Source organism: Pleurodeles waltl, chromosome 6, assembly GCF_031143425.1.
Source record: "Pleurodeles waltl isolate 20211129_DDA chromosome 6, aPleWal1.hap1.20221129, whole genome shotgun sequence".
NCBI classification, from domain to species: domain Eukaryota; kingdom Metazoa; phylum Chordata; class Amphibia; order Caudata; family Salamandridae; genus Pleurodeles; species Pleurodeles waltl.
In genome coordinates, this window is record NC_090445.1 from 1,663,930,130 (window position 1) to 1,663,955,198 (window position 25,069).

A 25,069-nucleotide genomic window follows, 5' to 3' on the forward strand; every position below is an offset into this window, starting at 1 on the left:
TTGTATATGTGAACCCTCTCACATTGTGTGACTCAAGGAGCCCTCCCCACATCGCAGACCATTGTGTATCTGTGCATGACCCATCTTGAACAGAGGTTTCCCTGGTAGTAGAACAGAAGTTTGACCTGGTGTGTGCTACGCATGCTTTTGTCCGCAGGTACCTGGGTGATCTGATGGAGGAAGGAGAGTTCCCAGAAGCCCCGTAGGACATGAAGTATGATTATCAGGAGGTGGGATTAGACTCTTAAGATGGTGGAGAAGATGCAGGTGAAGTGTATTAAGCAGAAGAATGTCATTGTTGTTTAATGAAGAAGATGGAAACTTTTGTTTGCAATTCTTTCCTCATGATTTTTATTTTGTATATGTGGTTCTCGAAGGTATACCATTGGTGTGTTTGATAAGAGAAAAAACTGCTGTGCATGGTTGGAGATGCAAGGATTTGCAACATGGGTCACAGAGAGTGCATATGTGTTTGTAGACACTGGGCAGGCACCGGAGCTGCTTGGTGGCAGGCACAGAGTTGTGCATGGTTACAGACGTCATGAGTGTGCATGTGTGAGACATGAAGAACGTAGCTGAACATGGTGACCAACAGCACTTTTGCGTGTGCTTGGCTTCAGGCACCGTGTGAGTGCATAGTTACAGACTCGATATGTATCTGTCATTAAAGGGATAAGGACTCTGCAGGTCCGGGTGATGTGCAGGGTTACAGATCACAGCTGTGCAGGGTTACAGACCCCGAGAGTATGCATGGTTAGATAAAGAGCATTGTCGCAGGCACATGGTGTGCTTGTGCGCAACCCGTCTTATTCCAAGCAGACGTGCGATTTAAGAGGCAGTCGTTCACAGTTTGCGCCTGTGCAGAGCCCCGCTCCCTCCAAAGCAACTCGAATACGCCCGTTTTTATAGTTTCGGAAAAATGTGCGCCATTGCTAACTTTCAAAACCGCACGAATGTCCAGTCTTGTGCTCACTGACCACACCTTTCACACACTTACTTCATAATTATAGATACATTATGAAAAAGGCACGGGAGCTCCCCTGAGGGTTATTGATGTACCAGGTAATCTGCTTTAGCTGTCCGAAGCTGACAAGTTTTCAGTTTGCTTGTGTGTGACATTTCTGAGTTCTTATGTGTGACATTTCAATGACTTTTGGGTGACACTCTGTCACGGGTTGGGCAAAGCAGTCGTGTCCAAGTACTGAGCTGCATTTCGGATACTACAGTCTCATCTGCAATAAAATGTCCATGAAACCGTGACCGTGCCCCTGGAGTGCCCATGCCAGGGCAGTAAACAATGTTAAGCTCCTAACGTGATCCTCCATCCCGTAGTCTGGAACTTTCGAGCCCAGTTACTATGAGGCAGACGTCAGCAGGGGGCGGAGATGGCGCGAGCAGCGGAAAGAGTGCAATGGTTTTTGTCCAAAAAGCAGAACGGGCCAAAAGATTCGATGAAAAAAAAAAAAAAAAAAAAAAAGACATCCGCGTGGCAGTCACGACGTAGGCCAAAAGTAGCCTCTACTCCCCGCAAACACTGCCTTACTTATAAACAAGCATTGCAAGGGAAAGGTGCACCCCATTATGTTTTTTTTACTGTTAAATTAACTTGTTGACAGTCCTTTTTAATGTGTAATCCTCACTGTATCACACTCCAGTGAAGGCATAACATGTATCATTCACCAGTACTATGAAGTGTTGGAATGTGTGTTGATGACTGCGGCTTGCGCAGGCGCAGTAAGTAACGAGGCCTGCTGACCCACATAACTGCCAAATTACCCCAGTTTTTTTGGTTTTTCTGGCCAACAGAGGTAGGGCACCCACATGCCTACTTTCTGTTCGTATACTAGCACCCCAACATAGATAGCTCTGCTAGTGCACCTCAAGCTCCATGCAGCGCTACTTTCTGTTCATGTAGTAGGGCCCCACATAGCTCTGCTAGTGCACCTCAAGCTCCATGCAGCGCTACTTTCTGTTCTTGTGGTAGGGTGCCACGTAGCTCTGCTAGTGCACCTCAAGCTCCATGCAGCGCTACTTTCTGTTCATGTAGTAGGGCCCCACATAGCTCTGCTAGTGCACCTCAAGCTCCATGCAGCGCTACTTTCTATTCATGTAGTAGAGCCCCCCATAGCTCTGCTAGTGCACCTCAAGCTCCATGCAGCGCTACTTTCTGTTCATGTGGTAGGGTGCCACGTAGCTCTGTTAGTGCAGCTCAAGCTCCATGCAGCGCTACTTTCAATTCACGTAGTAAAGCCCCACATAGCTCTGTTAGTGCACCTCAAGCCTGCATGCAGCACTACTTTCTATTCATGTAGTAGGACACCCACATAGCCCTGCTAGAGCACCTCCAGCATCTATGCAGCGCTACTTTCTGTTCATGTGCTAGGGCCCCACATAGCTCTGCTAGTGCACCTCAATCCTACCATGCAGCACTACTTACTATTCATGTAGTAGGGCCCCACATAGCTCTGTTACTGCACCTCAAGCCTCCACGCAGCACTACTTACTATTCATGTAGTAGGGCCCCACATAGCTCTGTTACTGCACCTCAAGCCTGCCATGCAGCACTACTTTCTATTCATGTAGTAGGTCCCCACATAGCTCTGTTACTGCACCTCAAGCCTGCCATGCAGCACTACTTTCTATTCGTGTAGTAGGGCCCCACATAGCTCTGTTACTGCACCTCAAGCCTGCCATGCAGCACTACTTTCTATTCATGTAGTAGGTCCCCACATAGCTCTGTTACCGCACCTCAAGCCTGCCATGCAGCACTACTTTCTATTCATGTAGTAGGTCCCCACATAGCTCTGTTACTGCACCTCAAGCCTGCCATGCAGCACTACTTTCTATTCATGTAGTAGGTCCCCACATAGCTCTGTTACTGCACTTCAAGCCTGCCATGCAGCACTACTTTCTATTCATGTAGTAGGACACCCACATAGCTCTGCTAGCGCACCTCAAGCCTGCCACGCAGCACTACTTTCTATTCATGTAGTAGGTCCCCACATAGCTCTGTTACTGCACTTCAAGCCTGCCATGCAGCACTATTTTCTGTTTGTGTACTAGGACGCCACAAAGCTCTGCTAGAGCGCCTCCACGCAGCACTACTTTCTGTTCATGTAGTAGGTCCCCACATAGCTCTGCTAGTGCACCTCAAGCCTCCATGCAGCACTACTTTCTGTTCATGTAGTAGGTCTCCACATAGCTCCGCTAGCGCACCTCAAGCCTCCACGCAGCACTACTTTCTGTTCATGTAGTAGGTCCCCACATAGCTCTGCTAGCGCACCTCAAGCCTCCATGCAGCACTACTTTCTGTTCATGTAGTAGGTCTCCACATAGCTCCGCTAGCGCACCTCAAGCCTCCGCGCAGCGCTACTTTCTGTTCATGTAGTAGGTCCCCACATAGCTCCGCTAGCGCACCTCAAGCCTCCATGCAGCACGACTTTCTATTCATGTTGTAGAACCCCACATAGCTCCGCTAGCGCACCTCAAGCCTCCATGCAGCACGACTTTCTATTCATGTTGTAGAACCCCACATAGCTCCGCTAGCGCACCTCAAGCCTCCACGCAGCACTACTTTCTATTCATGTAGTAGGGGATCCCTATGCCTCTGGTAGGGCACCTCAAGCCTGCCATGCAACACTACTTTCTATTCATGTAGTTGAGCACCCACATAGCGCTGGTAGGGCACCTCAAGCTCCATGCAGCACTATTTTCTATTCATGTAGTAGAGCCCCCCATAGCTCTGCTAGCGCACCTCAGTTCTGTCATGCAGCGCTACTTTATCTTTGTGTAGTAGGGTGCCCGCATAGCTCTGCCAAGCAGCACTACTTTTTGTTTGTGCTTGAGGTGCCCACATAGCTTTACTAGCGCACTTCAAGCCTCCATGTAGCACTACTTACTGTTCACGTAGTAGAGTGCCTACATAACTCTGGTAGCGCACATCTAGCTTGCCATGTATCACTACTTTCTATTCGTGTAGTAGGGCGCCACATAGCTCTGCCATGCAGCACTACTTTCTATTCGTGTAGTAGGGCGCCACATAGCTCCGCCATGCAGCACTACTTTCTGTTCACGTAGTAGGGTGCCTACATAACTCTGGTAGCGCACCTCATCCTGCCATGCAGCACTACTTTCTATTCATGTAGTAGGGCCCCACATAGCTCCGCTAGCGCACCTCAAGCCTCCACGCAGCACTACTTTCTATTCGTGTAGTAGGGCCCCACATAGCTCTGTTACTGCACCTCAAGCCTCCACGCAGCACTACTTTCTATTCGTGTAGTAGGGCCCCACATAGCTCTGTTACTGCACCTCAAGCCTCCATGCAGCACTACTTTCTATTCGTGTAGTAGGGCCCCACATAGCTCTGTTACTGCACCCCAAGCCTGCCATGCAGCACTACTTTCTATTCGTGTAGTAGGGCCCCACATAGCTCTGTTACTGCACCCCAATCCTGCCATGCAGCACTACTTTCTATTCGTGTAGTAGGTCCCCACATAGCTCTGTTACTGCACCTCAAGCCTCCACACAGCACTACTTTCTGGTGCTGTACAGTGACCCCTCATAGCTTTCAGTGCTTACCCCAGAACATCCTCTGATTTGTGCAGTTTCCTATCTGCAGTACACCATGGCCCCAGCGTGCCAGTGCACATAGGTGCAGACCCTCGGGGTACTCTCTGTTCTGAAAATGAACCCACTGACTGCTCTGCGTCCCCCTAACTGTCCCACGGCTGAGGCCTACCTGCAGCTCAGTTCTGACCTCCAGGGGGATGCAGAGCAGTCCGTGGGTCGATTTACAGGAGTAAAAATGCCCCCGACTGCTCTGCCACTGAGGCCTACCTGCGGCTCTGACAGTGCACCTCAGTCTGACCCTCGGGATCGCTGCCATCTTTGAGCTCTGCCAGGGTACCTCCAGTTCTACCAGAAGGTGCTGGGGCTTCCGGTTCTTTGCTTAACCCCTGTGGGGGGTGGTGGGGGATACATCCCGTCTGCCCCAGTGCCTTCCCCAGAGCAGCTGCACGAACTGCAGGGCCAGTCATCCTTTCAGAGGGGTGCAGGCAGCCAGCGATCTACGGGCTTTGTGCAAACATTTAGCTGGCCTGGATATAAATAGATGATTTCCTGACATTGGGCCCTGTGCTTGGGGCCTGCACTGCAGCAGGGATGGGGCCCGCTGCTGGTGATCCTCGGGGACACCCTGTTAACGCTGTAAAGCCCCCACTCCCTGCCACTCTCACGTGCAAGTTGATCATCTGAGGAAGAAGAGGTGGAAACTTTTGAAAGTGGCCTTGAAGCTTTAGTTAAACTTCCTCCCTTGACATTGCATTGCGAACTTTGAATCGGTAGCAGCAGAGGTTCTGCTAGGGTTAGTACTGCTACCCTGGTGTCTCAGAAGTGGCGGTCATATCGAACACGGCAGGTGACATGGGTGGTGGTTTTCATTTTATTTTCTGGGGTGGCTGGCGCCCCAGATCGCAGCAAACCTAGCAACCTGCAGCAGAACGCACATTGTATCGCTCACTGGAATCTGCAAGCCCAGGGCGTGAATGTACTCAACCCCAAGGGCGCTGCGAGGCCGTAATAAAGTCAGTACGGCGCTATACAATTCGTTAACATGACATAAGCATCGCATTTCTTACATTTTCCTAACGCGCTTTTTACATCATTCGGTTACGACTCTGTTGTTTAAGTCACCTTGGAATCCTTTCCTTTGTGATACAGCGATATTTTTTTATTCTATTAATGTCCGACACCCCAGTGGGTCAAGGCTTCCTCTGCAGAGATGTTTGTACTTCGCCGGTTTGACTCCCGAACCGGCTAACTCGACCGTTGCTCGCGGTCGATTGTCAGCGCACTGAGTTTGATAACAGTAGCATCCATTACGTCTTCTGGATCTCCCTCGGAGTGTAGGCGCTATATTAAAACAAACAACCTGCTCCCATAAAAGAGAAGTAATGGCGTCGGTGGTATTTAAAGAAGCTCAAAACCCCAGTGGTGCCTAAACTGAGAATATATCATATGTACACCACGTGATGCATCAGTGGTAACCGCCAGGTGCAGGGCACCATGCAGTGTTTAATATAAAGTGGTGACGTGGCATCTGGTTTCTGCGTCATAGCTCGTGATGTACAAAACTGAATAATAACTGGTGACGGCGCAGTTTTGAACATTACTTTTCTGTTGCTGTTCTTCACATATTAAATCGGTGCTGCGTTTTTTTTCTTATTTTTGTATTAATAATATTGCACGAAAGGTGCAGGCGTGAGACGCTATGGAGCGCCGAGAAGCAGGGGGACCCGCCCCTTGTGGCTAACGGTCGCACACTGGCATCTCCCTCCATCACTGCCTCCGGGCATCCCAGCTGGCGCCCTTTGACCCCGCCTTATAAAGCTTGCATCGTTGTGGGGGGGAGGTCTGTGTGCATACATTATTCTTCCCCTCTCAGGGTTCAAGACTAGTGGACGAGGGGGAGGGGCGGTGATGGCTGAATAGGCCACAGACCCACAGCCAAACTTTTTGTTTTGTTTGGAGGAGGGGGCCCCCGGGCTCTTTGTGCCTGTCCATCTGCTGCGGGGGCCTGCAGTCACCGCCGGGGCGGGGTCAGCACGTCTGCTGTGACTGGAGTGTACAGAGGGCGCTGTCCCCCAGGGTGACCGTGTACAGAGAGGGTGCACCCCCGCCACCCCACGCGCCGGGGTCGATGGTCACAATGCACTATTTCTCTTGGTAGCCGGACTCACATGGGGCGGAAGCAGGTCATGGATGTCGACCCCACAAAAGACCAGTGGTAGCGGGTGACATCACACACCCTTTGATCTTTACATTCGGTTAGACACACACATGCATATACTTACACATGCACACTCTCTCACATAAACACACTGTCACCTGCACGCATGCACACACCTCAACTGCTAGGGATGGACATATGCCAGCTAATTGTATTTCATATTTATTATACTAAAAGTGAATAATAAGCTATTATTCACTATTAGTGTTCTGAAAACTGACAAAAAGGAAGGAAATTGCAACACCTACCGATGTCCTTTAGGACTAGTTGCCCCTGTGTTCCTGGCACTGAGTTTGCCAGCTCTGAGGCCAGTGTTCGCAAAATCAGAGCCAGGGTCGCAAAGGGCATGTCAGGGTTCGCAGCTGCGACCCCTGGAGACCCTTATTCATGAAGCTGGTATGTTGTATTTTCAGAGCTGCTGTGCAGCAAGGCAGACCCAGGCGATTGCCTAGTGTGGCACACTGCCACCCGCAAGAGGGCACGCACGGCGTGCAGTATGGTACTTCTGTCGTGCGTGCGTGGCCACGCAAGTCCGATTTTTTTGTTTTTTTTTTGTTTTGTTTTTTGCCACTGAGAAGTTAAAGTATTGAGCGAACACGTTCATGCGTTATCAGTTGTAAACTTCAACACGGTGCTGTTCGGAGCGGTCGCCCACGGGCCACTGAGGCTGCCTTCGGGTAGTGATCGTACTGTACGGGTCGTTATAGACTGTAGAGCTATTTCGGCGTATTTTCGATCGTATAACTTAACATTTCTTAAACCTTGGTCGACTGTTTTCCTTGTTACAATAAAAACCTTTGCAAGACGTGCATGTAATTTACATTCTCAAAATATTACTTCTGTTCACATGTAATCGTTTTCAAAATCAGGTGAAACAGTCCGAGTTTATGTACAGTTCAATAATACCATCCTTGTGGGAAGTCCCACCAGAAAGTGGCCTCTAACCACCAGTTAGACGACTCTATTATCCTTTCATATGTTTAATAGAAGAGAATGTGTGAATGACAGTTTAGATCTTATATGGGATGAAAATAACAGTGAAAGCGCAGCTATTTATGCATCGTCAGTTATTCATGATCCGACCCCACCCTAACTTCCCACCCCATAATGTCAGCTGCTCCATGATGCATGTGGCCATTTAGCTGTTCTTGATCTGTTCCTTTGCTGCTGGACATGGCAATTCACATGTATACGATCTCCAAAGTGGAAGCATGGGATAATGTGGTGCGTGGATGGGGGTGGAGGTCTTTTAGAAAGTGGTACATGTCTTCACCATTGCCCAGTGATCAAAGTTATGGCCTCATATGCTGTCTCAGAGGACCATGACACAGTTAAAATTCCTACTGGTCCTGTCGTGATTCATTTACCATTTTGGACAAGGGCATCCTTTGGAAATAATAGTCTCCGGGCACTAAGAAATCGCTCCTCCGTCTTTACCGGTCCCTGGGAGGGAGGTTCTGGCCCAAACTCTAAAACTGTGCCCTCATGTCTGGCAGAATCTGGTGCATCCTTGCTTTGGTAACCACTTGGATCACAGGAGCTGCTGATGTCATCAGTCAAACCCATCTCTGCAGTACTAATTCTTCTGGGTACTCAGGGATGTAAGTGTCAGGGATGACTGACGTGCTCGTCCCATGCGTTGCCTACAGTCAGGACAAGGTGGGACTTGCCACATGGATCAGTCTTGTTTCTTTGACTTGTGTTATGGGCACCAGACCTTGGTCCTTCCGTCTAGTCTTTGGCCGCTGGTGCTCCAGGCCCTTGCGCTGGTTGTGCTTGAAACCTGTTTGCGCTTTGCCATGCCCCTCTGCTGTAGGTGTAAAGACAGTCATCCCTGACCAGAATAAACCGCAGCTTTTCCTGTTGTCACACTATTGCATCAAATGGGAGAAAACGTTATGCAGGTGTAGAGGATGGAAGAGAAATGGTCCAGCGAGGAGGAGAGTAGTGTAGGTGGGGAACAGAGCCAGCAGCAAGGAGGAGAAAAGTCAAACACATGAGGGTGAAGGTGAAAGTTGACTGTTTAGAGGAGAAAGAAGAACAATCCAGAGTGAAGGTGTAATGGTGCACTCCAGCCTCTTCTGGTTCATACATCATAACGCCCTGTTGGGTGATTTGGTTGGGCTTTGTTTTGTTCAATTTGTGGTTTGAACACAAATAACTCATAAATGCCACCTCAAGTTGTCAGATCTGAAGGTTTTTTTTCCATGCACTTTTCCAGATATCTTTGTTTTTTGATGGTTTTATCTGCTTAATTCATTACTCTGATATGATACCTTGATAGTGCACGTGACAGACAGGCACTGTGAAGGCATTTTTAGATTAGGTACTTGCCAATACCATGTAATTAATTTTAGTACAACTGCATGTATAATATACGTGTATGGGTTTTGAATCAGCCTCTCTATCCGCTGGTCTGTTGTTGCAACACACATAATTTTTGTTTCGTGTCACTACAGCATGAGGCACAGGTTCTGCCCATTTCAACCACTGGTTACGTTTTGTGTGAATCTTTTAAGCACATTGCTAGGGCCTTGTGGGCCAATGTGTCCTTTTTCCATTTCCTTTAATTTTTACAACATTGCAGTTTAAGTTCACAGGGTCGAACACTCCACAGAGACTGCCACCGGTCCTCGCTGTTGCTTGCAATATGTCGCATCCCATGCAAGTACTTCAAGCGCAGCCATCTTAGAATGAGCTTTTAAACACAATCCTAGATGTTGACCCTTGAATGGGCATGCATTTGTAGCCTTCATTGAGTGGGCATCCAAGTCGTTCAGCGATAGCCATCTTTGCTGTCATCTTTGAATTTTTATGCCAAACTTTATTATGAAAACATTCTAAGACAGCAGACTATGCTTGGGCATGCATGTACAGCCATTTGTAGGTCTGCTGTGCTGAGACGTATTCTTTACCATTCAGTGGGCTTACAAACCGCCCACAACCTACCTACCATTAGTTGTGTTTTTTTGTCACTCTCACCTCCAATCTTTCAATTGCTTAGCTTCCATAGGCTTCTTTTTCTTTCCTGTGTTGGCTCCTCCATGAAGCATGGACCACGTACATGTGTTCTTCCTCATGTTTTGTTTTTCGTTGACTGTTTGACAAAACACTATTTTTTATTTTTTATTTTAGAAGCTTTTCGGTATTATTCATGGATGTGCAATGTGCCTTCCTTCTTTTAACACGGGTATACAGCTTCTTGTTTATATATTGCTTTTACCCTATCTGCCATTTCCATTTACGCTTACCGTTGCTTACACCCACATCTGTACTACTCTGCGTCACTCCATTCTGCGCCAATCTACTCCGCGCCACTCAACTTCAAACAATGTCACTCTGTGGAACCCTGCACCGCTCTGCGCCCCACCTCTAGGCCACTCTGCTCTCCACCACACCACTCTAGGCCTCTCTGCTCTGCGCCAGACTACTCTAAGCTACTCTGCTAAGCCAGTTGAGACTGTGCCATTCTATGCCAGTCTGTTCTGCGTCACTCTCCTCAGTCTATGCTATGCCACTTTATTCCATTCCAGTTCGCTTTACCATGCTGTGTGCCACTCTTTGCCAGTCTACTCTATCCAACTTTGTCACTCCATTCTACGCCAATCTATTCTACATCACTACACTGCAGTCGATTCCACTCTATGGCACTCCACACAATGCCACTCTAGGACATTTTAGGCCGCTCTACACCACACTGTGCCTCTCTACTCTACACCGCTCTCTTCTGCGCCACTCTTCAGTGCCGCACCACTAACCTTTAGCTGCTGTACAGAATGGCTAAAAGACATTGGCAAAGCCAATAACTGTAACATAGTGGAGACCTACTGGCTTTGCCAGTGCTTTTTAAAAATGTTTTGAAATAAATGCTTACAGAATCATTTATATGCTTTGGCAAGGCAGTCCGGCTCGCAGCCAGTACCAGACCATTTGCCTTTGTTATTGCTTGTTTAGCTAGGAATGCCAACATTAATAAAACAAACATATAGACAAAGCAAGGCAATGAAATCTAAAATGAAACTTGGTGGTTCGTGAATCATCTTATGAAAATTTACCACCATTGAGGTATGCAAAGTATCTTCATATGGGGGTCAGTTTCACTCTATTCTCATCCCCAAAATTATGGGAAATTGACTTCCTGTCGCCGTCTTCCCTCTTTGTACCCCTACTTTGCATCTAGAGGAACTTATTTCTAAACTAACAGTTAGCTCATTTTGATCTAAAAATTGTGAGAAAACCCGACTGGTAGCCTCCTGCCGCCCCTCCCATACTCTCCCTCTCCCTCTCTGTTTTGAGCTATGGCGGGAAGGATAACGGGAGGGATGCAAGAGATGGACCATTGTAAATTTGTTACTGGAGACAGAGAATTGAAAGGCTGGCCGTTCTTAGCTGGGTGAAAGGTTGCAGTCACTGGAGTGAAGGATGTGGAGGGCGGCGAGAAAAGCTGGAATTAAATGAGAAATCCTTGCTTCCTTGCATGTTGTGTCTTAACAGCCTAACGTGGGAGTGAATACATTAAGAAAAAGTTCTCCTTATGAGTGTTTTGTACCTTGTGGCATTAAGAATGCTCGAACTTGTGTAGTGATGTGGAGGAATTGAGATCCTACATGTGATCTCACACAGCATTGTGTTCATGAGCTACAGGACTAGTTTAGGATTTTTTAGTAGGGTTTCTGGATTGGATTGTGGTAGGGTGATCTTCAGGGTAGGGTCAGTGTCACAATTGTGATCAGGTTTAGGGTAAGGCGCAGGACGAAAGGCTTGGATCACTCGTGTTGTTTCCACATCTAGGGTTAGGGAGCTGCCTTTAAGTAAGGGAAACATGGTCCTGTCTGCTTCTTACGTGGAATGGTCAGATGCCGACATACTGGGCTGAGCGAAAGAGTGGCTTCTCGTTTACTAAATCAACCAACCAGCAAAGTTTTGTTACACAAACGTCTCTGATCTTTCAGACTGTCTTTTTATGAAGATATTTTATATTTTTTCTGCACATGTTATCAGTCCACAAATAAATTTTACAATCTCTGTTTCTTTTCAGGGTGGGATCCTGCCATTAAAATCGGGGTGGTGGATTGTGCTGAAGAAAAGAACTATGAAACGTGCAAAGATTATGGCATCAATTCCTATCCAAGCTTCAGGGTAAGTCAGATCAACTCAGGGGTGCTTGTGTTTAGGCTCACAGTGGCCTTTTTGTGAAATCCCAGTACATCCCTTGTTGTACGCTCAGCGGAGTACGCTTGCTGCACCGGGGTCAACAGCACCAGCAAGGAAGCAGACAATTGGCCAAGTCAGACTCCAGGCCATCCCTGTTCCACATCACCAGCAGCCCTTAGAGGCACGGTGCAGCATCACAAGTGACCTTTTCCTACCAGAAATGTTTTATTGCTTTATTGTGGTGCTGTTTGAGAATCTGGTTCATAAACCAGATAACTTTGATATGGTTTTCCACCTTTCAAAGTATGAGAAAGTTTTGAGCTTCACGTTCCTAAGGTCTTAAAAAATGTAGGTCATTGATTGAGTTATACATCTTGTACGGCAGGATGAATTGAAGCAATATTACATTTGTTCTTTTGTCAATATTTACCTCTGGTGCCCTTTGCGGGGTCAGCAGAGTACGTTGTAGGGGCGTGCACCTTTCTGACAAGGTCCAGTAGAAGTAAAAATAGCATTGTGGGTTTACCTGTAATTCCAGTGCAGAAAACTGTTAGCATTTCAATTAGCGACGCACCCTTTTGGTCTGGGCAACACGAGGATTAATAATTTCCTTTTATAAGACGCCTGGAGTTTTGTTATTTGCAAATGCTGCAAAAAATAGAGGGTACTATCATCTAATATCACAATATTCAATGCAGGGATGAAAGGATGAGCGGACATTGCTATGATTCAAACTTGTAACCTGGAGGCTTCACAATCTGTCACATATTGCTGGCATGAAGTAGAAGACGTGCACGTGATCACTTCCTGTGTGTTTGAACCACATCCGGTATATGATTCCCCCCCCCCCCCCCCCCACCCACACACACACACACAGGCCACACAATCTGTCACACATTGCTGGCATGAAGTAGAAGACGTGCACGTGATCACTTCCTGTGTGTTTGAACCACATCCGGTATATGATTTCCCCCCCCCCCACCCCCACAGGCCACACAATCTGTCACATATTGCTGGCATGAAGTAGAAGACGTGCACGTGATCATTTCCTGTGTGTTTGAACCACATCCGGTATATGATTCCCCCACCCCCACACACACACACACACACACACACACACACACACACACACACACACACAGGCCACACAATCTGTCACATATTGCTGGCATGAAGTAGAAGACGTGCACGTGATCACTTCCTGTGTGTTTGAACCACATCCGGTATATGATTCCCCCCCCACCCACCCACACACACACACAGGCCACACAATCTGTCACACATTGCTGGCATGAAGTAGAAGGCGTACACGTGACCACTTCCTGTGTGTTTGAACTACATCCGGTATATGATTCCCCCCCCCCCCCCACACACACACACACACACAGGCCACACAATCTGTCACACATTGCTGGCATGAAGTAGAAGGCGTACACGTGATCACTTCCTGTGTGTTTGAACTACATCCGGTATATGATTTTCCCCCCCCCCACACACACACACACCACACAATCTGTCACACATTGCTGGCATGAAGTAGAAGGCGTACACGTGATCACTTCCTGTGTGTTTGAACTACATCCGGTATACGATTCTCCCCCCCCCCCACACACACACACACACACACACACACACACACACACACACACACACAGGCCACACAATCTGTCACACATTGCTGGCATGAAGTAGAAGGCGTACACGTGATCACTTCCTGTGTGTTTGAACCACATCCTGTATATGATTCCCCCCCCCCCCCCCCACACACACACACACACACACACACACACACATGACACACAATCTGGCACATATTGCTGGGGTGAAGTAGGAGGTGTACACATGCCCTGCTCCTCGTGCGCGTGAGTCCCTTCCACCCACCTCCCTCACCCCCCCCCCCTCCGTGAACCCCCTCCCTCTCCCACCCGTGAACCCCATCCCCCATGTGCGCCTGACTATCTTCTGCCTATATTACCCGTTTTCCTTTTCTATGAATTAGAAGTGTGAAAACAAATACGTTTGTTAGTGTAATGTTTCTAACTTTGTTGAGCATTCCTATCTTGTTTTCCGTTTTACTTTTCTTTCCCCTTCTCACTGTTTCACATCCTTGCATGGTTGGACAGCTTTCTGCTGCAGCTGTGATGCTCTTTGCTTGGCCCACAAGACATTTGAGACGTAACACCTTTTTTAGTTAGGAGCGCTTAATCCAGGCCAGCATCTCACATGATGCTTCAGATGGCACTCCAGATTTGCTGAGATCCCAGCCTTCATATCTAACCCTAAAAGAGTGCCTACCGAGGTCACAATGCCCATTAGAACAGTCCATGCACTGCTTCTGGGGCTCTGGAGTTTAAGGGGGTTACCCTACACTGATAATGACTGGCTTCTGCTACTCGACTGACAGGTGGCCGTCCATTTTTGTTGCTTGCATTAGGGCCCGGTGGACCTTTGCTACACCACAGAGGCCTTCATACTAACTTTTCTGTTTGTGCACCTCATGCAGTTTTACACAATTCATTGGTAGCAGAAGTGGTCGCTGTGTATTTGGAGAGAGAAACGGGCTACAAAGACCTCTCTTCTAGATCTGTGTGTTACAGCCTGGCAAGGGAATGGTGTAAGAAGCCCAGGTGACACATATATAGGTTAAATGTGACGTGGTTTTATTTGGAAGAAAGCACATTCACTGTGAATAATTTATTAGCTCTACAGCAGCTGTCCGGCCAAATGCTTGACCTTAATGAGGTATGAAATCTCCTTCAAGGACATGGACAATGGCCTGGGTCAGGTGAAGCGTTGTTCTTCCTACGCAGGAGGCTTGAGGTATTACCTTCCCCTGGCAGGAAGACCAGTTGGGCGGGCCCAGGATCTTAACTTCAGAGAGGCCTGCCCTGTCGCAAGTAAATGTCTGATGATACTTGGAGAGGCCTAGCTTATGTCCCCATAGTCAGACTAACCCCCAAACCCAGTAGGAGCAGAGCTACCCCTAGAACCGGTTTTGAGTGACCATATACAAGGGGACTGATCATTACCGTGGCCACACCTTTTGGTGAGCACACAGTCTCTGCACAAGGGACGAAGGGGGTCCACATCTTAGATTTTGGGAGTAAGGTGCACTCTGGGAGTGTTTGCTGTAAGGAAAATAGGAACTGCTGTAAAAGTGGGTAGGGTTGCCCCAGGGAACGTTTACCCCTGTGGTTAGGGAGGGGCCAGAACTGTTCCCATGCATTAGCTGGTGCCAGGTGTAAATGTGTCACCCTCATTAGAGCATGTTTTTGACTTTCAGAAGAGGACTGGGCCTACTGCCTGTGACCTGAGAGGAGCACTGTTGACTGGACATGCTCCCTCTTGTACCCAGTACAAAAAAGTGGACTACAGGGTGGCTAAAAGGAAGCAATCTTCATGAGGCTTAGTTCCTGAAGTGACTAGTTGCCAGTACCAACTCAACCTGGACTAAACTTTGCTGGTGGACACTGCTGGGGTGAGCCCTTGTCCCTAAGAGCTGTCTCTGAAGTCCTGTGAGCCTCACAAGTGACCCAGAGGAGCTGTTCCAGAAACCCTAAATATTTGCATCTTCTTTGGACTTCCAAGACATCTGGAGCCGTTATGGGGATCTTGTGGCAAAGGTGTCCAATGTCAGTGGACCGACAAACTTTAATTGGATATAGGATCAGGTTTGCCCCGTTTGCGGATTTTGAGCTTGGAAAAAAAAGTCTAAAGCAAAGGTCTTCAAATATTTTTGTTCTAAGACCACCCACCCCCAACCCTTCTTGCCTAGGATTGGGGAAGGGCATGGCTGAGCACAGGGTGCATGGATTATGGATTATGGGATCGCCTCAGGGAGACATTTTCTATACTTTACAATCCAAAATAAATGTGAGACTTATAAAAGAGCTAATTCATGTTACAAAAACATAAATTAACCAAAAAGATCTGCCCAACGTAATTGGAGTGTTGCGAGCCTGTCACACTCCTCAGCCCCAGTGCACCTGCTGCAGTAATGATAACTGCGTCCCTGAGTAGCAAGACATCTCCTTCAATTACATTACACAAGGTCAGATTGTTTTAAAGCTCAGGAAAATTAAGTGATTTGCCAAGGAGCACACAGTGGTGAGTGAACGCTGGGACTTGAACATGGTTTCCCAGTTCCAAAGTCAGCAGCTCTCACCATTAGGCCACAGTTCCTCCCTTTCAGCTCTAAATGAGCTCCCATGTGTTGCCCCTCTTTTTGCTGAAAAGGTGCCTCTGGCCCTTATTCTAGCAAGAAAAGTGAGCCCCTATACCCTTTTTTTTTTTTTTTTTTTTAAATAAAGACATAATGTAGTGGACCTCAGATCCTGGACTCCCATTGCCACTGCACCTGCTTCACTGATGATAGGTACTTCCTTACCAAATGGGATGTCCCCTCCCCATGCTGCTAACATGAGCTCCTGTTTTGCCCCATCCCAGTCACTGTCATCTCTCTGATGTCCAAAGTAAGGTGTATTCTGTGCTTCAGTGTTCCCCACCCCAGGACCATTACTCAGTGGTCCAAGTGCAAGTGGCTACTGGGCCAAAATGCAAATCAGGAAGAAAAGTGAATCAGACATGGGGTTTAGCTGGTCCCCCATAACTCTGGGACTTGGTGCCACAGCACTGGTCACTCAATCATACCTACAGCTTTGTGAAGCAGGCTGCCTGCTCTGCCGACTTAACTGGACCCTCACTTCGAGGCCTAAGACACAAAGCAGGCTTTCTGCCCCTCTGATGCCTGCTACCTGAGAGGTAAATGTGTGCAATTGGTTAATCGCCACATATAAAGAGAGCTTGGGAGCCATTACAGACCTTAAATGGTGAAGTTACTTGGAGCTCCACTGTGATGAATATTTATTCTTCTTGAGAGATAATGTAATGGTTTCCCAGGTGAGTTCTGCAGTTCTACAGTTATCAAAATGTGCTGAGGTATAGTCTGATTACGTATTACTAATATACATATAGATAAAAATAATGACTGACGTTCACAGTGCTTTGTGTTACCGACTGGGACTTTACGGCATTATAAATACACAATAAACAGCTGCTATTTCCCACTGTGCAACTGGGATTACTTTCTGTCACTGTCTTGTTACACAAGGCGACTCTGTAGTGAACGCATTAGCCAAATGAGATCTGGCAAACTAAAATAGTACATTTCCTACCCATTAATTTAACTTGCGTTTATTTTTCATTTTATATGTGCTACAAGTAAAAGTACAAAAAAACTATTAAAGAATATGTTGATCTTTTCAGCCACTTCTTAGACCCTGTGACCCCACTTATTGTGTCTGCCCCATGGCTTTCATGATCACAGTTCACACATAAATGAAGATAGCTTTTAAGTGTGCTAAATAAAACAAATATTGCTTCCAGGCATCTTTTTTTACATTAGTTGAAGACTCATTCGTGCCCCCAAGGAAATGCAGCTACGGCCGCCCGGGAGGGGCTTGCCCCACAGTTGGAAGACCTCTGGTCTAAAGTCAAGAGGTAAAATCCTTCATCTGGATGAACCCACCCGGTGTATCCGACCCACACTGCATTGCGGTCGGCCTGACATCACGCCCAGGGTCCCGGTTTAATGCTTCAATAGACTTCATTGGAACCTAGTGCTTTTTTATGCTATTTTTACTTGATACTTTAACAAAATCATAAATCTGGTTCTCCCCATTGGATTTTTTTTGTTTTGGTTTGGTCTAAATATGTTTATTACATTTTACTCTATTTTTCTAATTCGGTATTTTAATTTGGGATTGTTATTGTTTACTGTTGTGACTTTTTTGCTAGTTTGGTACTGCGAAAGTAATTTACACATTGCCTTAAGTTAAGTCTGTGTGCACTTGGCCATAGCTAGCAGGGGATTGAGCTCAGGTTAATTTAGTGAGTTTTGGGGTTCACATTGAAGGCATAGTGTTATTATTCCTTGAGGTGAGCAACTGCCCAACCCCAAATAATAAATCACTTTCTTACATCAAGTTTAGGTGGCTTCAGACCGGCACCAGAGCTACTGTAACCCCCCTCTCTTGTGTTGAGGGACGTTTTGCCTCCTCCTTTCAAAAGTGGTGTGAAATCACCATTGACAAGGGGTTCTGAGTGTAGCGCAGTGTGGGCATGCTTTGGAATTTCACACAAAAAACACTTGTAACCCTTCCCAGGCGCGGAGAGTTACCTTCTTCTGAAGGCCAAAATTATTTCCGTGCTGCAGAAAGGGGCCCTCAAAGCTGTTCCCAAGTCTCAGCGCCACAAACAATTTTGTTCTTGCTCTTCCTCATCAGGAAGAAGTCTGGAAACTGGAAACCTGTATTGGGTCTAAATCATTTTGACTATTCTTGAGGATGCAGTGGTTTTGCACGGTATCCCTTCAAAACACACTCAGCTTCTTCAGGAGGAAAATTTGCACAAGGATCCTAAAGAAGCAGTATTTTCTCATCCTGCCACATCTACAGAAAGCATCTATACTTTCAAGCTTCCAGTTGCAAGTTCCTTCTCCTTATTTTAAGTCTGTTATCCATGCCCCGTATTTTTACAAAGTGTCTAGCACCAGTGGTATTTCAGCTCAGATGATGGGGGCATCATATGAACCTATTTCATGATGTTTGTCTCATCAAAAAGCCAGCCTTTAACTTTTTCAGCCACCAAAGATCTTCCTATTAATACAAGGATGTATTCCATAATGCCAAAAAACAGGTTTAACGTCTAATCAGCTGTTCTGTAGATACATGTGGGAAAGTCCTACTCTTCGGATAAGCTTTCCACCTGTCTTCAAGTGACTTACATTGACTAATGGTTGTAGGTGTTTTTACATAGACAAGAACTCTGATCAGCTATTGGTCTCCTTCGGCCATCCAAGTAAAGGTAGCCCGTATCAAAGAATTGTAAGATGGATTGCAGCAGCAACAACGTTTTGTCATTATGAGGCAAACAGGCCTATTTTGACCATAGTAAAGGCGCACTCTGCATGAGGCATGGTGGCAACTGCAGCTTTGTACAGAGGAATGCCACTCTTGGGCATCTGCTGGACGGTTACTTGGAAAAGCCACTGTAATTGTCCCTGATTGACTGGTGCCATTTCTTTTTTTTAATTGACCTATCTTAGATGGTGGTTGCTGCATAGAAAAGTAAATAAAAAAAACATGAAATTTAAGTGTGCAGAAATGCTTTTTGAGTAGCAAAGTGCCCGGCAGCAAATGGTAGCTGCAGGGCTGCTAAAAAAAATGAGTTAAAAAAAAAAACACGTGCCAGTGGGGAATAAAATAAAAATCATGCTGGATTTGGGGATGGGAGTGGCACACAAGGGAGCGTAAGGTGGCGGGGGGTGCTCGGCAGGGCAGAGAAGCACAAGTGATAAAGCTGCACAAGAGGGCCGACAACACAGTGTGAGGGGCGTGGGAGAAGCACACAAGGGTGAGAGCTGGAAAACACATGCACTGTCATGGAGTGCTTTATGAAGAAGAAATAAGTAGTTCCGTAAAAGTAAGCAGTGGCATGATAAAAGACAACAATTCAAAAGGATAGTAAAGATAGAGGGAGAAACACTGGAAGAGAAAAGGAAGCCATCAAATAAGACTGAAGAAGAGGAGTGTCAATAAAGCCAAACAGTGAAGGCAGTCGGTGGGCTCTTGGTAAGCCCACAAAACGTCTTTCACAACCAGACAGCTAAAAGCTGTTTGTTAGGCTAGACCTAAAAAAACTGCATTTAAAGCTAATGTAAAAAAAAAAAAAAAAAAGCACATTTTTACCAGCTTTGTCACTGGGGAGAAATGATCTATTTTTATGCAGATGTAAGTAATGTGCAAAGGCTTTGTGCAGGGCCTTAAAGATAAGGGAGCCAGTGGATAAAGTGGTCTGATCCACTGCACCACGCCGCGTGCTGTGGTGGGCGGTCCACTGCACCACGCCGCGTGCTGTGGTGGGCGGAAGCTGGCACCAAGGCAAGACCTATGCAGTGAAGTGACCATCGAGATTTTTAAAATCATTGTGTTGCGAAATCCTATCTGATTGGTATCCACTGAAGCTTTCCGAGGCTCTTCATAATCCTGTTTTCATTGATTAATTCCGGCTGGATGACATTACATTTAGTGTTTGGCCTCATGTGGGAACAGTTGGTTGACTTAAGCACGCCAAGTGCAAATGTTTACTTGCCAGATGAAGCTCTGTGCTCCAGCAGTCGCCAATCAACTGTGTGGCCACGTTTAATTCATGAATTCCTTGTGAGGTGGACTTAAGAAAATAGCTCTTTGATCAGACTACAGCGTCATTTCTATTTTTTTTTTTTTTTTTTTTTACGTTTGTTCTGTACATGGTCCTTGGCTTAAATGCAAACAAAACCAAACACGGCCCACATTTTGCAATATCGGTCAGCGAGTTAAGTGCCGACGACGGTCTCGTTGCAAACTGAAATCTTGGTTACCACTGTGTGCCAATAGATCTGGGAATTAATATTTAGAAGTAAGTGTCTTAAAATCCATCTCTGCTTTTCCACTCACATTTTTTTTAAATAAGCTTTTATTGCAAATTGTAAAAAATCGAAACCCCCCCATTATTATTTTTTAAGTTTAAGCCAAGTGATGTTATATCATTGATATCCAGTGCCCCGAATGTTTGAACCTTGTGCAGTTGTGTACAAGGTGATTTCAGAGTTAAGAACCCTCAGTAGCATGAGCCTTTGGTATGTGTGCAGCATAGATTATTATTTATTTTTTTTGTACATTTTAATTTTCAGTTTCATCATAAAACCATGCAAAAGTGCAACGTACAGGCATCTCAGTACATTATGCACAGAAGGTATCGGGCAGCAAAATGCAGACTCAGCTGTCATTACGTCGCCACCGCTCATCCCTAAAATCCCCAGGGCCAGTATTCTCATCTGTATCAGTGCCCATGTACAGGCAACAGTTCATAGAGGTGTAGGAGCAGCCGCACTACTCTGTTGTACTTTCCCCGTCCCCATCATTCCTACCCATTCAAAGCAATCCTCCTCCAGCTTGTCGTCCGTTCTAACCTCCCGCATGCGCTGTTCTTCAGCCAGCGCACATCCACTTACGCCTGCTTGTCTGGTGTATACGCGGGTCCTGATGGGGACAGCTATTTAATGTCTATCTGTCTGGTTGACAAGACCAACACCAGTGACACGGATTTACAACACACCTTAATCCTCTTGTGGTTCGGTATGAGATGTAAAAGGCAGTGGCGTGCGGTCTTGTCTGCTGATGTCGGATATGTGCATCAGTTGGCGTGAATGGTGTCCCATTAGGGTGCCAACCCTGTACACCCTAAAGTAATGTGGAGGCAATCCGCAACCCCCTCCCACTACTTGGGCAACTGTCTGGCCTATCCGGGTAGATTCTGGCAGTCTCAGTGGTGACAAATACGCTTGGTGCGAGATATAGAAATGTGCCAATTTGAAGGGGGATTTTCAGGGGACATGTCGCACCAGTGCACAGGCTTTGCTCTACCCCATGTCCCCCAGGGGTTCTGCCAGATACCTGTCCCAGCCCTGGCGTGCCAGTAGAGGGAACTTAAGCTCGTTGTGTTTGAGTGCACTACATAGTTGGGATATCCGTCTCCTGGGGTAACCCACATTAAGCATCACCTCCAGTGTTCTCGACGGATCAGGTGTGTTTGGTAAACCAGTCCAACCGGGAGCCACACTGAATGAGTCCAGAGCCTCTGCAAAAAAAATTGCACCTCTCCCCAGGGTACAGATCCCCTAGCGTCTCGCAGCCGCCATTTTACTAGGCTGAAACTGAGTTATCTTTCATAATCCACTAAAATGGCTGTAACCACCATAGCAGTAGTTCCCTAGAGAACAAAGATTTTCACAAAACTGACGCTGTCAGTTCCCGGGTCTGTGCCTCCCACCTCACCACATAAGGGCAGTTGACGTGTAGACGAGCACCTACCATAACGCAGTGCTGCCGGTTATCCGCTCCCTGTGTTCCCTCAAGCATCGTCTTTTTCTCTACTGGGTCCTTCTGCGCATCATTTAGCAGCATGCTGCAGCTGGGCTGCTATATAGTAGAGCTCCAGGTTTGGGACCACCAGCCCATATCATCCAGGTCCAGTTTAAGGACTTCCGACCCAACCCTGCTATGTTTACTAGCCCATATGAGCGTTACTAAGAGACTATCCAGTCTCTGGAACATATGGCGGTCTGTAGGGCACTGTGTGTTCTGGAACACATAGAGACACCTGGACAGGAACACCATATTAGTTACCGAAATCCTGCCTGCAGCTGACAATGGGAGTGCATTCCAAAAGGCCACTAATGCCTCTAAGCCCTGAAATACCTTACCCATATTATTTGCATATTCCTTTTCAGTGGTGCGTGTCACCTGTATCACCAGGTCTCAAAACCTATACAGTTCCCATCGTAACCTCGGGTCCGGGCACGAGACAGAGCCCCACCAGTCATCCTTGTGAGTGGGAATATCAAGGACTTGTCGACATACACCCAGGGACCCAACATCCTTTCGAAATTGCTGCAACGCAGACAGCAGGACGGGCAACGTGCGCTGTGGCTCCCTCGTGTACGTTAGTGCATCGTGTGCATAGAGGGATATGATATGATATGATATGATGTGCTCTGAATTCCCCACCTGTATCCCCAATCCCTGTAGCCCCGCCCGCTCGGAGCGGCTCCATAGCAAGAGCAAACAGGAGGGGGAAACAGGGCATCCATCCCAAGGACCCCGCTGTACCTTCCAGCTAGCTGATATCTCTCCCGGATGGAGCCCTGGCAGTCTGCCCCAAATTCAGTAAAGCTGTCAAGCTCGGGAGTTTTGCAACAAACCTCATATGCTTCAACACAGCCCTCTGTAATGGAGTTAATTTATAATGGAAAACGCCAGCCCTCAAGTGTCGGAGTGTTTTGGCCTATTTGTAAGGCTTTATGTAGGGTCTTCCTCAGAACAGGTGCTTCAGTTGTCTAATAATTATTCATGTTATTGGTGCTGTGGCGTTCACCAGCATCAAATGCTGTTATATCCGTGATGATTGGTGGGGACTTTTAAGAAAATCAAGGGGGCTTTTAATGGCTGTTTCAACTGAAGGGTTAAGCTGCAGTCACTCCTGCGTAATTCAGATGGGTTCTTGCAGGGCCAACAGAACATTTTATCCTTCTGAAGATGATAAATATCATATTTGGCCATTTAAAACCTGTTATTGACCGTGCATCGAAAATGCTCAGTGAACAGTACTCTTTGCTCTCTATTTGCCCCCACCCCTCTTTCCGGTGCATGCAGGGTTTTTGTTTTTGCCAAAGTGTAAAAATATTTTTTTAAGATGCTTTACAGTTAATGTACCGGGCTGACCAGTCCATGAGCCTCACGACTTAAAGGCTTTTGAGGAAAAAAGTGCTAGGGTAACTGCCTTCATCGAAAGGGACCTTTATATATCTCCGATACACTTCCACGTGACCGCTTTCAAAATATTTGACCACATCAAATTATTTTCATCTGAGAATATTTTGTAAAACGAAGTTATATTTTCTCTTCTATATTTATGGGCTTGAGCAGGAATCAGTTGCTGCACCTACCCAGTTTGATTAATAAAGTGCTTTGTCGCCAAGATAGTCATTGCGCTGTATGCGCAGGAACATCCATTGACCGTTTAAATGCAGAAGGGATCCTTGGAGGGTTTTGTATTCACTTAAAGAGTCAATTTTCACCAACATAAGTGTGTAGATCACTTAGCCTCTTCATAACTCGCGTTTTGCTTGAAATGGAAATATAGTGGACCAGGCAGTCCTGTCCCAGAGTACCTGTTTACTGGTGAGTCCCTGAGAACTCTGAAGGTCATAGCTGTGACCTTCAGATCTGATGCTGATGTCTGCGGTGGATGCAGTATCCCACTCAGCGGTCTTACCAGCATTGTTCATTAGTGCAGATCACATTCCGTAGAAAACTGTCCTCCCCATCATGGTTCATCTTTAATGGTGGACACTGAGGGCATGCCCCCTTTCCATGTGAAACACGCTCCCTTAAGGCCCTTAGAGGGTGCAGCATCACCTGTTGTTTATCACATGTGGAATTTAACACTCGTCGACCGTATAGGAAGTCATTTCCGAAGAGCCTCGGCGCCCTGCTCTGCACTTCCGTAAAAGGGCCCCTAAATAAATACATTTCTGCTCCAGCCCTAGACCTAAAAAGAACTCGATAACTCCGAACTTGTGATCGTCATATCATGTTTATACTCTGCAATCAGACAGAAGAACTTACCTTTGTACGGTTCCCTTTAAATTGGGTCTACGATAATCTGTTTCTTTCTATTTTTAATATATTTAAATATGATTGTCGCCATGCTGCCTTGACATTCTAGATCGCCATATGGGGAGTTATGTCGAGTAAAATAGAAATGACCGAAATGCCAATGTACTTTTTTTCGAATCCTCCTTTGGTGTTTTGATGGTTCTATATTGTAAAGTTGATTTGTTTTTTTCTTCTGCAGTTCTTCCAGGCATTTGCAAAAGAGTTTACTCAGGGAGAGACCCGCAAAGGTAAGAAGGTAACTGCCAGCTTACAGCTGCAGTGTAATGTTTCTCATCTTTTATATAGCGTTAGATTTTCGGTGTTGTTCCTTCTGGAGTCCAGGCACAAAGACACTCTCTTGTGTTTCATGTCCTTCCCAGTACATTTGCACATTTACCCCTACGTTTTTGTTAATAACTTTGGGGACATGGTTTATTTGTGAAGCACCATGGGACGGTTTGTGAATACTTAGGAAGCCGTTAACCTATGGGTGGGTTTTCAGTGCCTCCCCAGAGAGCAGCATTCAGCGCCTCCCCTGGCAATACCCTGGTTCCAGCCCCAGCACTATATTTAGTAGAGCAGAAAGTTTGCAATACTGGCAGAAATGGTGTTGTACTTGGTGGAATTTGTGGGGCTATCAGTGCTCAGATCTTCAAGTTCGCGGTTTATTTAGGTGTGTCAAATGCTTTGTCGGCAGGACCATGTGTTGCATCAGGACAGAGTCTTTCCTGATGCAGCCTTGTCTAGTATCACAGAAATGATAAACAGGAGGACATTAGATCTGCTTAATGTGTGGAACTTCCATTAGAGATTCTTAACATGATGAAGGAGCGTCCTAAAATAAAAATACCAGTCTGATTGACTCGCGACC

The 25,069-nt window shown here is 46.6% G+C and overlaps 1 protein-coding gene across 1 annotated transcript in view; it reads left to right on the forward strand.

The window, feature by feature from the left end:
* QSOX2 (quiescin sulfhydryl oxidase 2) overlaps positions 1–25,069 on the forward strand; it is a 214,702-nt gene that overhangs the window by 35,759 nt on the left and 153,874 nt on the right. Inside the window, exons 2-3 of the mRNA XM_069241624.1 lie at positions 11,826–11,926; positions 24,398–24,446. Of these exons, the coding sequence (XP_069097725.1) occupies positions 11,826–11,926; positions 24,398–24,446 (150 nt within the window). The remainder of the gene's footprint in view (positions 1–11,825; positions 11,927–24,397; positions 24,447–25,069) is intronic.